The sequence below is a fragment of the Coffea arabica genome, chromosome 2c (assembly GCF_036785885.1).
Source record: "Coffea arabica cultivar ET-39 chromosome 2c, Coffea Arabica ET-39 HiFi, whole genome shotgun sequence".
Classification (NCBI taxonomy): domain Eukaryota; kingdom Viridiplantae; phylum Streptophyta; class Magnoliopsida; order Gentianales; family Rubiaceae; genus Coffea; species Coffea arabica.
The window spans coordinates 65,851,134-65,865,861 of record NC_092312.1 but is presented as its reverse complement, the minus strand read 5'-3'; the positions used below and the strand labels follow the sequence as shown (position 1 = coordinate 65,865,861).

Genomic DNA, 14,728 nt, shown 5'->3' with positions numbered 1-14,728 from the left:
TGTAGTTCTTATATTAGCATTCGGTACTTACTAATTGAAAGAACTTGTATTGGCCAAAATTTCCTCTCTGCATCTTATTGCAGGCTGGTCAAAGCTTTTTGATCGAAGTTTTTGGTGATGACTCACAGCCCTTTACAGACTTTGGGCTAGCCACGCGTACAAGAAATTCTTCATCCTTAGTTTGACAGAACATAGCTGTTGACTTCTATATTTCTTCATTAAAAGGGAAATGCAAGTGACATTGATATATGACATTAAGATTTCATATTCTTGCTTATATGAAAAATATGAAAGCAGAAGCAGAATTTTTTCAATGTTGACAAAGTTGCCAAAAGTGATTGTAGTATAGCTCCAAGAATTTTGGCTGGCAATTTGATTTTCCACATGGGATACGATTTGCATTGGCTGCAAAAATCAATGGTGGATTGCTGGAGTTTGAAATTTTGTGCCAGGCTGCCTGCCATGCAGGGCGGTGCTGAACTAATTTATTATTGTAGTTATAATTATGCATGGAACTTGTGAAGGAAGACCTTTTGTTGTTGTATTATTGCTATATTTGGGTAAAGTATTATTAATGGTTAGCGGTGAAGTGTTAAGTATTATTAATGTACACCATAAAAAGACCTTTCGCATTTCCTTGTTCTGTCAAGGAAGGTGCAGGACTAAAATTCTGCTGGATACCCTAAAATCAAGATAAAGTGAGTAGAATTGTTGATATAAATTTGGAAAAGTTTGTTGTGTAAATTTTACTTTTGCAGTGTGGTGCATATAAGTTGAATCTGCAATAACATAATCAGTTAGTAATCTGACTGTTACCTGATATCTCACTACAATGATCTTACTCACTCCTCTTTTTTTTTTTTTAAATTTCACTGAAAACTATTTAAAGAAACACAGACATGGCTGTATTCAGATATGTTAGCAATTTTTTTTTGTTTCAAGTTTATCTTGCCAGTCAAATTCAAGATTATTTTAGAAGGCTGAAGTGATTTGGTCGACCATAGCAATGGTAGAATAGAACTCTTGCCGTTCAAGTAAAGAAATTTTATGCAATAATTAGCCTTCAGTTATTAATGTGGTGTAGGTGGAGAGAAATAGACATTTCAGTTCAAACTTGAACTAGCATATTTCTTCAACAATGCTAGGTTGTTATTGGTCCCTTGAGAATTAGGACAATTGGGGGGGACATTAAATCTTCAACAAACAGATCGGTTGTGTATATATATTGAAATCATAGATTTGAATGTTTTATTCTGCAAAATAATGCTTCATTGTAATTCTTTTTCTTCACAATCACCTAGCTTGCACCTTTTTCTGCTGGTAAGCTTTCCGACTTTTAGGCTCTGATGGTTGCTACCTTTTGTCCTATATATGGGCAAGCCACAAGATGAATCTCAACACAAGTAAAGCCAAAATTCATTTCACATTGACTTCTTGTGTCTTCAAAGATTGTCTCATAAGAAGCTTCAAAAAGTACCAGAAAAAATGGTGGCCAATTTGGAGATACTATCAAAGGCGATGATCAAACCTTCATCTCCAACACCTCATCACCTTAGAGACCACAAATTATCCTTCCTAGACCAGATTGCACCACCTGTTTTTATCCCTCTTATTTTCTTCTATCAAACCAATCAACTAGAAACTTTCCAAGACCGTGACCAAATTTCTCAATTGCTAAAGCAATCTTTATCCAACATCTTGACTCAATTTTATCCCTTAGCAGGAAGGATTTGCAGCAAGAATTTTTCAATTGATTGCAATGATGATGGTGCTTTATGTATTGAGGCTCAAGTCCATTCTAACCTCTTGCAGGTCATAGAAAAACCTGTAATGGAGGAGCTGAAACAGTGTCTGCCACTTGAGCTTAATAGTAAAGGCCCTGGCTTGACTGAGGCTAAAACTATCCTTCTAGCTATCCAAATCAATTTCTTTGATTGTGGAGGCATAGCTATTGGAGTGCAATTATCGCATAAAATAGCTGACGGCACGTCCTTGGTGACTTTCATGAATGCATGGGCTAAAAGCTGCAGCGAAGTTTCTGAAATTGTACCATCTAGTTTTGAGTTGGCTAGTTTGTTTCCACCAAGAGACATGTCCAGCTTTGGTTTCAAGCCAACAACCGGCATGACCAAAGAAAAAATCGTTACTAAACGGTTTGTCTTTGACAAAGAAAAGCTGGCAAAACTTAAACAAGCTGCTGCTTCATCTCTTGTGAAGGATCCTACACGTGTTGAGGCTGTTTCAGCCTTTATTTGGAGGCATTTCATTGATGCATCCAAAGCTAAGGCGGTTGCAGCAGTCCATGCCGTGAACATGAGACCTAGAATGAATCCAGCCCTTGAGGATCACGCCTTTGGAAACATATGGACGCATACCGTAGCCATTCCAATGCTCCAGGGAGAGAAAGGGTACGAGAATCTTGTCGGTGATTTGAGGAAGGCAATAAGAAATATCAATAGCAATTATGTAAAGAAACTGCAAAATGGAGATGAGTATCTAAAAATTCTAAAGAAAAGTGTGGAATTCGCTTCTAAGGGAGATGTAGAGTTGTGCAATTTTAGTAGTTGGTGTAGATTTCCCATGTATGAGGTGGATTTTGGTTGGGGTAAGCCTACATGGGTGTCTACTACAGCCTTTCCTTTCAAGAATGTTGTGATTTTGATGAGTACAAGTTGTGGGGAGGGAATAGAAGCATGGCTTAACATGCTTGAAGATGATATGCCTAGTTTTCAGAGCAATCACAGGCACCTTTCCGTTGCAGCCAAAGATTTCAACGCCTAACATAGTAGTTTCATTGCCATGTGATGGTTTGGTTTTATGGTATTGAAATTGATCTTCTTGTTCATGTTTAAAAACAATGTTAGAAGACATATTTTGTGTTTACTTCATCCTAAAAGAGTGTAATTGACTTGATATATGATGTTATTAGCAAATAAGTTTGTTCCAACCCCAAAATCTTAATGTCAATCTTTGTAAGAGATTAATATTAAGACCATGGAATTTGATGTTGTATTTAGGTGTATTTATATTGATCGCAAAGGGTGCCTTTAATTACTTGGCAAATGTGATTTCTTACAAATTCTTAGTTTTTCCATCGCTAAATAAATTAATCCTTACTCAATTTCAAATGCAAGTAGATGCAATGCCGAAGGAGAAGCTATTATGTACAATGACTTCTCAAGGATAGGCAAACTCCATTGGGGGTTTGCAATTCCATTGACTTTGTAAGGATAGGCAAACTAACCAAAGAAACAATTGCAGAAAAAATTAATAAGTTGAAAATAATTTCTTTAAGGAGCAAAGATTACAAAATTATTGCTGGCATCCAAGTGCGAAATACACGACTATTGAGACATAAAAAATACAATAATTTAATGACAAACAAGTCACAAGTATAAAAAATAAATGACACATAAGGTTTAACATCGTTCGACTTTATTATTGAGCCTACGTTTGCGAAAAGAAATCTGTTCTTTATTATGAAAAGAAAACCCTATGCAAGAATATAATTTGAACCAAAGTCTAACTCTTGTATACCATTTCTCATCTCTCAAGAACCTTCTGTCACCCCATGTATATATAAGGTTACACGTCGCGAAACTCATAATGTCAATCTTTGTATGAGATTAATATTAAGAACATGGAATTTGTTGTTGTATTTAGGTGTATTTATATGGATTGCAAAAAGTACCTTTAATTACTTGGCAAATGTGATTTCTTACATATTCTTAGTTTTTCCATCGCCGAATAAATTAATCCTTACTCGATTTTAAATGCAAGTAGATGCAATGCCGAAGGTGAAGCAATTATGTACAATGACTTGTTAAGGATAGGCAAACTCCATTGGGGGTTTGCAATTCCAATCGCTTTGTAAGGATAGGCAAACTAACCAAAGAAACACTTGCAGAAAAAAATCAATAAGTTGAAAACAGTTTCTTTATGGAGTAAAGATTACAAAAATAGTTCCTTGAGTTTTGCATTGCTCTTCTCAGTCTCTAAAATTGAAACAATTTGACTTTTGGATGGGACGAAAGTTGTTTCATTCTATTGCGTAGCCAACTAAAAGAAAAAAACACGAAAACACTAATCAACTGGACAAGCGAACAAAAATCCAAACGTGCTAAAGCTTAACAGCACTTATCACAGTTGTCTCAAATACAACAGAAACAGTTTGTTAACAATACAATATGTCTCTTGATGCACTGTTTTATTCTCACATTCATCTCAGGCTACTCTTTGGGATGGGGAAAAGTTGCTCTAATCTGTTACTTGGCCTAACTAAAAGAAAAAAAATCACGAAAAATTAACCAATTCAACGAGCAAACTAAAATCCCAACCTGGGTTTGAACCTCTCCTGTGACATCTGTTCATCACAAAAGGCTAGCCTAGTGTGGGTGCTGGGTTATTTGCACGGGGCGGAGTTTACTTAATGCGCACTTTCGGGTAGCAGTTGCGGATTTCCTCGTCAACAAAAAAAAAAAAAATTTCCAAAACCATCTCAACAACAACAGAGAACAGTCGGTCAAAAATTGCACAGATAGTTCCTTATGTTTCCCATTGTTCATCTTTGGAACCTCAAATATACAGTTTCATATTTTTGTACACACAGTTCACGATTTAGTTCCATCTCAATCTCAGGCTATTTTTTCAGCCTGTAAAATGGCTAACTTGATTGAATCGATACTGAAGAGTTGGCTTTAGGTGGAAAGAAAGAAAGTTGCTCCATTAATTCTACTAGGGGGCCTCTCTTAAAGAAATAACATGAAGGAATATAGACAACACTTCCATCTCCTGCTTTCATAGGAGAAAGCGAATTTAGGAGTTATCAGAATCTGATTTGTTGCAAAAACAAAGTCAAAACATGCAAAGATCTAATACCTATCAAAATTGTCTCAGATACAACAGAGTACAGTTGGTTAGACAACTCTACGTGTTTAATCCAAACTAGTTACAACTCAATAATACTATAATCCAATCCACAAAGTGGTGGGATGAATAATACTAACATGCAGTTGGAGAAAAATGACATATATTGCCACGATCTACTTAAGCTCATTGAAAATTTGTCCAAGTATTTAGCTAGTATGCTGTAATAAACTACCAAATAGAAGATAATCACATATAGATGGAGGATTTTATATCATCAAACACTTGAATATGAGCTACTGCGCTTTCCTAAATTAACAACTCTCGTTACTGCTCCTCTGCATAATCTCTGTAGATAATTGACCGACCAGATTATGGACTGCTTAAAGCATTGATGTTGCTTTTTGTTCCAATTATAGCCAGTAGGGGAAATTAAACTTTCGATAAATACATCACTTGAATACGTTACAAAACATATGCAAGGTATTATGGATTTGTATTCAGCTGTTTGTGGATTGTAACTAACAATCCTTTGGTAGTTGATGATCATTAACAGTTCACCATTTTTATTAAGCATCAGAGGGATCAACTGACTGGAAATTGATACTTCAGGAAATAGATTCACTATTTCAAACATGAGAGTCCATGATTCTTCGACACCTTACTCTTTCATCACCATTAACTGAAAATTCCCCTTAAAAGAACTAAAATTATCCCAACGAACCATACAAAGACAGCATTCTATAATTCCCAGACCAAGTATGACATCGTCTTTCCTATTCTTGCACTGAGGCAATGGATGTCTTTCCTATTCTTGCACTGAGGCAATGGAACCTCAGCGATTTCATCAGTCTTTGGATCAAAACCAATAATCCTTTTACTAAGTCCATGATTTACCACATCAGTGTCATAAGCATCCCATTCCCAGTGCAGAATTCCGTTGCAAAAAAACTGCCCTTCCTCGCTCCCAACCATTATGAGGAAGCTTCAACTCTTTCCAAGGTTTGTCTTTCAAGGTAGCTACCAAGACAGATTTGCCAAAATTCTCCACTAGAAACAGAAGCTTTACACCTACTTTATAATCCTCGGAGGACGAGTCATAGCAAAACCCTGCAAGGTTTACAGACTCAGGACCGGATAGATAATCCAGTTCAAACACGTGGCAAAAGTATGCAATCGATGGATTCCGCAAAAAGAAAGAAGTTCCAAGAATCATAAGCAATAAACCATTGCATGAACCCCCAATAAGCCCTTTACAACCCCTCCCGGGTTTCACCCACGGAATCGTTGGATGGAGCCTTTCCTCATCAATGAATTGCAACCAAGGCAATTTTTAGTAGGATAAGTTCGTGCGATGGCTTTCCGACATAAAAAGTGCCATATATCTAGAATTGTGACGATTGAATCTCGGATTAGTTATCATGGAATTCCAGAGCCTGTTTACGCATCTGAATCTCAACAGTGATTTGACTGGAAGCCTGCGGAGGATTTTAGAATTTATTGTTTCCTGTGGAAAATGAGGCACCTTTCTTGCTGTAACCTTAAACTTGAAACTGTTGGCAATTGGGATCCCCTAAGCACTACTTGGTGCCAAATTCAGTGTCAATTCCACTTATCATGCGATGGTAAAAGAAATTTAAATAAACAGCACGTGACAATCCGTATAGGATTCTCAAATGGAATGCCTGACATCATTCATCATAGGGCCGTAAATGAATAATAATAATTTTCTATTCAATGTATCTATTAGTTTTTGGGGCCATCCTCTAACCGCCTTCTGACGGTTTTCAAGAGCGCAAACCATCTCCCAATGCTCTCTATATATTCGACCATCAAATCCCACTTCTTTCCCTCCCAGCCCATTTTTTCAATTCGCACTACCCATTTCCCATCATAGTTTCTTCTTCCAAGTTTTCTATCAAGAAAGTGAAAGGAATCAACTCCAGAAATTCCAAGAAACACAAAAAAAAAGGCAACAAGAACATTGATCAGGAGCTCAAGGAAAATGGCAACTTCGTCAGGGGCAGACGACTGCCAGAACATCCTTTTCCTTACTACTGGTGAAGTCTTTCCGGAAGAGCGATCCCTGAGACACATAATCCGTACAGGATTCCCAAATGGGATGCCTGAAGATTCCATAGCCATCATTATGCGAGACGTTCTGACAGCTCTCTATTTTCTCCCTGTCTCCAAGTCCAGTTTTCATAATCCCGTTGAGTCCAGTAAAATCTGTGTTGATGCTGAGCAAGATCCCATCACCATTAAGCTTGTTGCTGATCTGACGGAGCACTCAGGGAAAGCAGGTGGACCTGCATGGAAAGAAGGTGAAGCTCCCACTAATGGCATATGGGGTTTGGGGATTGCCGCTTTGGAGATGGGCTACGGTTCTTTACCAGGAGACTGCAATGGGCTTCAAAAGTGGGTAAGATTTACCGACAATATGACCAGAGTTTTAAGCTGAAATTGGTCAATCCTGATAAGAAAGGGAAAGAGAAGGCCAAGAAGAAAAGGAAGGAAAAATTGGAAAGCGCTGACGATCAGAAAGTGAAAGAAAAGGAGATACAGAAAGGAAAGGGAAAATTGGTAATTGATGACGATCAGGAAATGAAAGAAAAGGCAATGCAGAAAGGAAAGGGAAAATTGGCAATTGCTGCTGATCAGGAAACGAAAGAAAAGGCCTGCCAGAAAGGAAAGGAAAAATTGGAACTTACTGATGATCCGAAAGGGAAAGAAATGGCCAACCAGAAAGGGAAGGAAAAATTGGAAGTTTCTGATGATCAAGAATTAAAAGAAGAAGCCATGCAGAAAGGGAAGGAAAAATTGGGAATTGCTGATGAAGAACTGAAGAAATCGACAATCAAATTGCCTGTGCTGGAGAAGCTGGTGAAGCCTTGTTGTGGTGAGCACCTGGAGGAAAAATTGAAGAAGAAGAAGAAGAAGAAAGGTATAGTAGTGCTGACAGAGAAACTCAAGAAGGATTTGAAGGTCATTCCCAAGAATAAGAATGATAATGCCGATGAGAGAGAATTCTCGGATGATAATGCTGATGAGAGAGAATTCTCAAGGGATTTCTTGGAAGTAGTGTTGATGTGCCACGATAATTTTGATCTGACTGCAGTGCAGCAGATTCTGGAGCAACCCTTTTTCAAGAAGACCATTGATATGGAAGAATTTGATGCCAGCATAAGGATGGCTTCAGTCCTTTGATGATGATAAATGATTTCTTGAATTAGCCAGTTTGATGGTTCTACTATTGCTATAACATCATGCATTTCCCTGACTGAGCAGTTCAATTAGGCCATAAGGACTCGATAATACTTAGGTTTCCTAGTGGATCATTTTCTTGTTGCTGGATTGAAGCTCTGCATGAGTTCTAAACTCGATAATACTTAGGTTTCCTAGTCTGTTTGATTGTTTGCGTACTAGTTAGTTTGAGAGCTGATCATTTCGTTGAACAATACGATGATGATGATGATGATGTAGAAAGCTTCCCAATCAAAGGAATTCTGTTGCGCGTATGGTTCATTAATACTCTGTTTTTGCTCTGTTTTCTGATGAATATCCGTTTTTATGATGCAAAAAGCATAATAAGATGTAATTGGGGCACACATAGCAAATTTTGAAAGCAGAACAATCCTTCTGTAAATTTTTTTGTTTTAGTGCAGGATGATTAATGTTTAGAAATTCCACCTTCCATTATTATCAATTTCTGATTTCCAGCGGAAAATTACAGTCATAGATGTTGCAACAAAGATAGTTTCTCTCTCTCTCTCTCTCTCTCTCTCTCTCGGGTAATGTAAGGTTCATAAAGTCAAAAGTTGTAATTATTTGGTTATAAATATAGAGAGACATAACTCAAAAAAGGGGCAAAATTTCTTCAACCACTGAGCTATATTGGATTCCCAATTGACAATGCAACATGTAAACAAATTCGAACCATATGAGAGTAGTATATGAATGAAATTGTAACAAACTACCAACTTTTTAACTCTTATTAAATAATTTGTCTGGAAAACAGTTCAATTGATGCCAAGACAGGGATAGCTGCTTCTGGTATCTAAATCAAAATTTATAGAAGCTCCTTTTAGACTAAGTTTGACATCTTTTTTATCTTATGATCAATCCCCATGAAACTAGACTGTGACGTTTTCCTATTCATGCCACTTACTATACATTTATCCATAATATTTGGATTTCTTTCCTATCCATTCACATTCTGAATGAAGTTTGATAGAGTTAGATTGAATTCAGTAAGTTGAGCCTTTGTTGCTTTTAAATTGCTGGGATTATTTACATCAAGTGTAAGGCTCTTTTGTGCTTTCTCTAACATGGATTTGCAAGTACTTTCCTTGGGCCTCTATTTTAATATGTAAACCTTTTAAAAAGAGTTATTCAATGGTAAGCTTAATTTCAGACAATATTTAATTATAAATTTCAATAGCAGAGCTATAACTAGTAACAAACCTAAATCGAATTGCTATCTAAATTTTACAATCGTGTACGATTCTATGAAATTCTAAACGATCTTAAATGATCCTATTATGATTTCGTGACAATTGTGGATTTAGTACTGATCTACTAATTCCTACAAGCACGTAGTAATAGGTTACTTGGAATATTTCAGGGCCGAATTCACAAGGACGAGTTAATTTTATCTACTTTAATTATTATGAGAAGAAAGCAATGAAATCCAAATTCAAGAGCTTTAATATCTAAGGAAGAAATAAAAACAAATAGTCAAATTGAACAAAATAGGGTTGAGAAAATAATTGGCAAGAGACTACGGTATTAGATCTTGATCCAGAGTTAGAATTAATTATCCAATTATTTTCTTAATAATCTAAGAATACATCAGACACAAGTACTTTAGATTATCTCTCAATACATCTAAATTGTACCTAATTAAATTTCACGCCTCTTTCAAGATCATAAGTGTTTAATTAAACTCTTTAAAATCTTAAATTGTAATCTACTCTTGTGATTAGACTAAGTATGTTTACTTATTTAGTACACAATTGCATATGCCCTCTGAGTTTAATACAAACCCTTAGAGCATGTCCATGGTGACCAAACACAAACATGTAATTAAATTAAGATAAATAATTCTAGAAAAATGTTAAGAATTTAACTTGGATAAATAATCAAAACTCCTTCACAAAAGTCTAACCCTAGAAACAATTTAGTTCATCATAATTGTAAAGAGTAAACAAGAATTCAATATTGAAAAATACAAGACTTAGAATAAAGAGCATGTAGAACTTCCCAGTTGATGAAACTCTAAATTCGTGCCTAGATCTCCAACTTTGATTCTTGAATCTCGAAGAGAAAATCCTAGAACTAATGTTTAGAAAAGTGTTTTCTAACCTAAAGATGACCTAAAGTGCTCCTATTTATAATTTCCTAAAGTTGTGACCGAAGTATGGTAGGATTAGATTTTGAAAAGCTGCCAAAAATAGAGTTTGTGCATGTTTCCCAATAAAGTCTAGCTCAAAGACTGACCTTAAGTCCAGCCCTGAGCTTGTTTCGATGCTCACGAACCATCAGAATCCGAGAAAGTTTGACGTGTAGTCCCTTTCAATGTTCAGCGTAGGACATGGGATCCTTGGGTGGATCTACAAGGATCCGTGCGTGGATCATATTTGAAGCCAAATTACTTATAAAGGAGGCTGAATCTACACACGTACAAAACATGAAACTCTTTGAATTAAATTTCCAATTTCACAAGAATCATGTCATTTGGAGTCCTAAATGCTAAGATATATCCAAAATACTGAAAACTGGCCAAAAGAGCATCATAGTGAAACTATACTTTAGTAATTTGGCATAACCAATTTAGTAACGTACAAATGAGAAAAACTATATAGCATATTTTGTCCAAATTTAAGTAATGATAATAAATAAGCAAGCTAATAAGAAGAATAGAAAATGTGATTGAAGAGGATTAAAAGGAAATATATGAGTTGATTGACAAAAAAAAAAATAAAGAACTTACAATTACTACAAACTCATATAAGGTAGGTCATCAATAGAATGGATGAAATTGAAGGTAAATAAGGAAATGTAAAAAAGACTATAATTAATTGTTAAAAAGAATAAAATCCACAAAAATATAAACACACTGTTTCATACAATTTTAATTTGTTACGTGGCATGAAGATAACATGTCTTGGTAGAATATAGGAATAGCCAACTTAGGAACCTACTAAAATCGGAATTGAATATCATATATACATTGACAGTGTATAAACTATTACAATTGAATACACGATATATATGCAGAATTTGGATTTCAAATTCAAATTTAAATTATGTGTCATGCATCTAATGATAAAAGTGTATACACTATTAGTGTATAAAAGATTAATCCATATATATATGTGTGTGTGTGTGTGTGTGATTAATTTTTTATATAATGATAGTGTGTACATTCTATCATGCTTAAATTAATGCCACATAAGCGCATTGATAATTATTACTTCAATCTCTTTATACAATAACAATGTATATATTGTCATGCTTGAACAAATGCTACATCTGTACATTAACAATTATTACCCCAACTTTTTTATATTCCTCTATTTTTTTATCCAAAATCTCAACCAAAGAGATGCTCTTTGAGTTAGCGAGTCATTAATGACTTCACAGAATTGGCTTGAGTTAGTAAAGTCATTAATGTTTCACAATTAAATTTATATTATTGGAGATTGAAATTGAAATTTGTCACCTGTATTAAGCATCTTTTTTAAGATAATTGTTAACGTTTAACCAAAAAAAAATCATTCAATGAAACTCGTCATCAAAATCCCTCTTATTCAATGTAAATACACCTAACTCCAGTGTGAATGCATATAAAGTACAATGTTGATGTACATACTAATGATTATTACTCTACCTTCCATTTATATATTTTTTCCCTGCGTAAAACGACCTTTCCAAAATATCAATGCCCGAGCTCCATTTTAACGAGTGTAGATAGATCTTATAAATCGTTAGATTTTACCCTTTTTAGGTTGTTGAATATTTCAAAAAGGGTTAATTATATTTATCTCCCCTGAAGTTTAATCATATTACCAATCAATCTCTGTAATTTATCCAAATAACGGTCTCACCCTTTGAATGATCAAACATTTAACAAAAACTCCCTTAATGCCAAAAATACCCTTTTTGAGACCATATTGCATTAAAAAAAGAACATATTTTTATTTATTAACCTTCAAGTAATCCAAAAAAATAGAAAAAAGTTTTTGCTTATTATTTTATAAAAATCATATCTTTGCTTCCATAAATAGTTTTGAATCAATAATTATTTTAAATCTTAAAAATGAATATTAAAAATTAGATAAATTGAAAGAAAAATAAAAAAGAAGCAATTATTTTAAATCCTCAAGTATGGTTCGAATTTGTGGTTCAAGGCATGTTGCGGAGAGTACAATGCATGTTTTCCTCAATTTGAACCATACTCCAGGAATTAAAATAATTTATTCTTTTTTTTATTTTTTTTCAATTTATCTAATTTTTAATTTTTAAGATTTAAAATAATTATTGATTCAAAACTATTTATGGAAGTAAAGATATGATTTTTATAAAATAATAAGCAAAAATTTTTTCTGTTTTTTTGGATTGTTTCAGGGTTAATAAAATAAAAATATGTTATTTTTTTAATGCAGCATGGCCTCAATAAGGGCATTTTCGACATTAAGGGGGTTTTTGTTAAATGTTTGATCATTCAAAGAGTGAGACCGTTATTTGGACAAATTACAGGGATTGATTGGTAATATGGTCAAATCTCAGGGGAGATAAATGTAATTAACCCTTTCAAAAACTAAGCAGCACGTGAGTATGAGTGTGATAAATTATGACGCCACCAAGTCACGTGCAATACATCCCTCCAAAGTCCCATCTGGTAAAACGGAACCGTTCAACCCCTTCGTAGCCAAACCTTTTCCCACACGACTCCACCACCACCTACGCATCCTCCACCACCGCCACCACCACCACCAGAAGCCCTAGGTCAGCTGCCCCTTGCCTTTTTAGGAAATAAATCCCAGCAAAATTAAGTCCATTTTGATTCCTCCTCCTCCTCAAAAATCCGATGGCTGCCTCTCAAGAAGACCGTAACGCTTACAACCCGGAAGACCTTGACGACGACGAAGAAGACGAAGAAGGAATCGGAGGTTTAATTCATAACCCCGGTAATAATACCAATGATATTAATCCTCCTGAGAACGACGTCGTTGTGGACGACGAAGATGATGACGTGGATGTCGACGTGGACGTAGACGAGGATGATGACGTCGACGACTCCACCTCTTCTTCCAATCTCGCCGCTGCCGACCACCACCACCATGATCCCTCCTCTCTCCATAACCACCACCACCACCACATCCACCTGCCTCCGCCTCCTTCTCTTTCCCCGGGAGATGTTACCGTCGCTCTCCCAACCGATCAGTCTCTCCGTCCGGACGCTGAACGACAGCGAATCGATGAAGTGACGGTCGCCTCGGTCTCTGCCGTGGCCAGCGCCGTCGTGGAGGAGAAGAAGCCGGTTCCGAACGATGAGTCGAGGCGGTTGTTTCAACGGCTCTGGACCGACGAGGATGAGATCGAACTTTTACAGGGGTTTTTGGAGTATACGACCTCGAGAGGCGTGATCAACTCGTCGCACCATCATGATACGACGGCGTTTTATGATCAGATCAAGAGTAAATTGCAGCTGGACTTCAACAAGAACCAATTGGTCGAAAAACTCCGAAGGTTGAAGAAAAAATACCGGAACGTGATGAACAAGATGAGCTCCGGTAAGGAGTATGTCTTCAAAAGCCCTCATGATCAGGCTACTTTTGAAATTTCTCGTAAAATTTGGGGCGGCAGTGGCGTTGGTGCTTCCGTACGCAGCGGTGTTGTGATGGAAGAAGGTGGATTTGACGATGATGACGGTAACCCTAATTTTAGTGTTAATTTTATTGATCAAAGCCCTAACCCTAATTTTAACCTTAACCCTAATGGAATTGATCAGTTAGAGAAGAAAACTCCGCGGTCTAGGAAAAGACCACGCGGTGTAGGTGGGGTGAAAATTGAGGAGAAACCATTTGGGTATACTAGTGTTCCAACTTTGCAAAATTCAAACCAGCAGCAAAGCGTGCAGAATGTGCAAAATATGCAGAATGTGGGCGTGGTTACGCCTACAGCAACGCAAATTGGGCCGGTGACGGCTGCAGCTGGTTCAGCAGGGTCGGGGCAGGCCACGAATTTGATTGAGGAGACAGTGAGGAGCTGTTTATCACCGATATTTAAGGAATTGTTGAACACTGTGATGAGTTTGAATGGGCCAATGATGGGTGGTTCACGAGGATTTGGCTTTGCATTGAGTCCAATGCCATTAGGGTTAAATGGGGATTTGGTGGCGGATGAGAAGTGGAGGAAGCAACAGATATTGGAGTTGGAGGTGTATTCGAAGAGGTTAGAATTGGTGCAGGATCAAATAAAGACGCAGCTGGAGGAGCTAAGATCCCTGGGAAGTTGATAGTTAGGAATTGCTGGAGGGTTGATGAGTAGGCAGGTCTTGACTTGGATTCGAGGAGTAGTAAGTGCTTGGTGCTTTTTCCATTATCCAGTATATGATCTTAGTTGATAAATTTTCTTCTGGTAATTGATTAATAGTCTAGGATTTTAACTTACATTGTGGAATAATGAGTCCTATATATTCAGCCCTGATGGCTTGTTTGGACTCCTAATATTTGTGCAGATAGTTAGTTGACATGTACATGAGAATGGACAATCTTCGGTAACTTGTTATTTGATATCTATACTTATCTTTTTTTTTTTTTTTTTTTTTTTTGCTGGATTGATGTCTATTCTTCTT

General features: G+C 36.4%; 2 protein-coding genes across 2 annotated transcripts; both read left to right on the top strand.

Annotated features, from left to right (window-relative positions):
- The first annotated feature begins 1,337 nt into the window (after positions 1-1,337).
- On the top strand, positions 1,338-2,896 carry LOC113729613 (stemmadenine O-acetyltransferase-like). The gene has a single exon (XM_027253883.2). It carries the CDS (start codon positions 1,486-1,488, stop codon positions 2,779-2,781), a length of 1,296 nt encoding a protein of 431 aa, XP_027109684.2. The 5' UTR covers positions 1,338-1,485; the 3' UTR covers positions 2,782-2,896.
- A 9,852-nt stretch (positions 2,897-12,748) lies between these two features.
- On the top strand, positions 12,749-14,672 carry LOC113732684 (probable transcription factor At5g28040). The gene has a single exon (XM_027258610.2). It carries the CDS (start codon positions 12,959-12,961, stop codon positions 14,387-14,389), a length of 1,431 nt encoding a protein of 476 aa, XP_027114411.2. The 5' UTR covers positions 12,749-12,958; the 3' UTR covers positions 14,390-14,672.
- Positions 14,673-14,728: the final 56 nt, after the last annotated feature.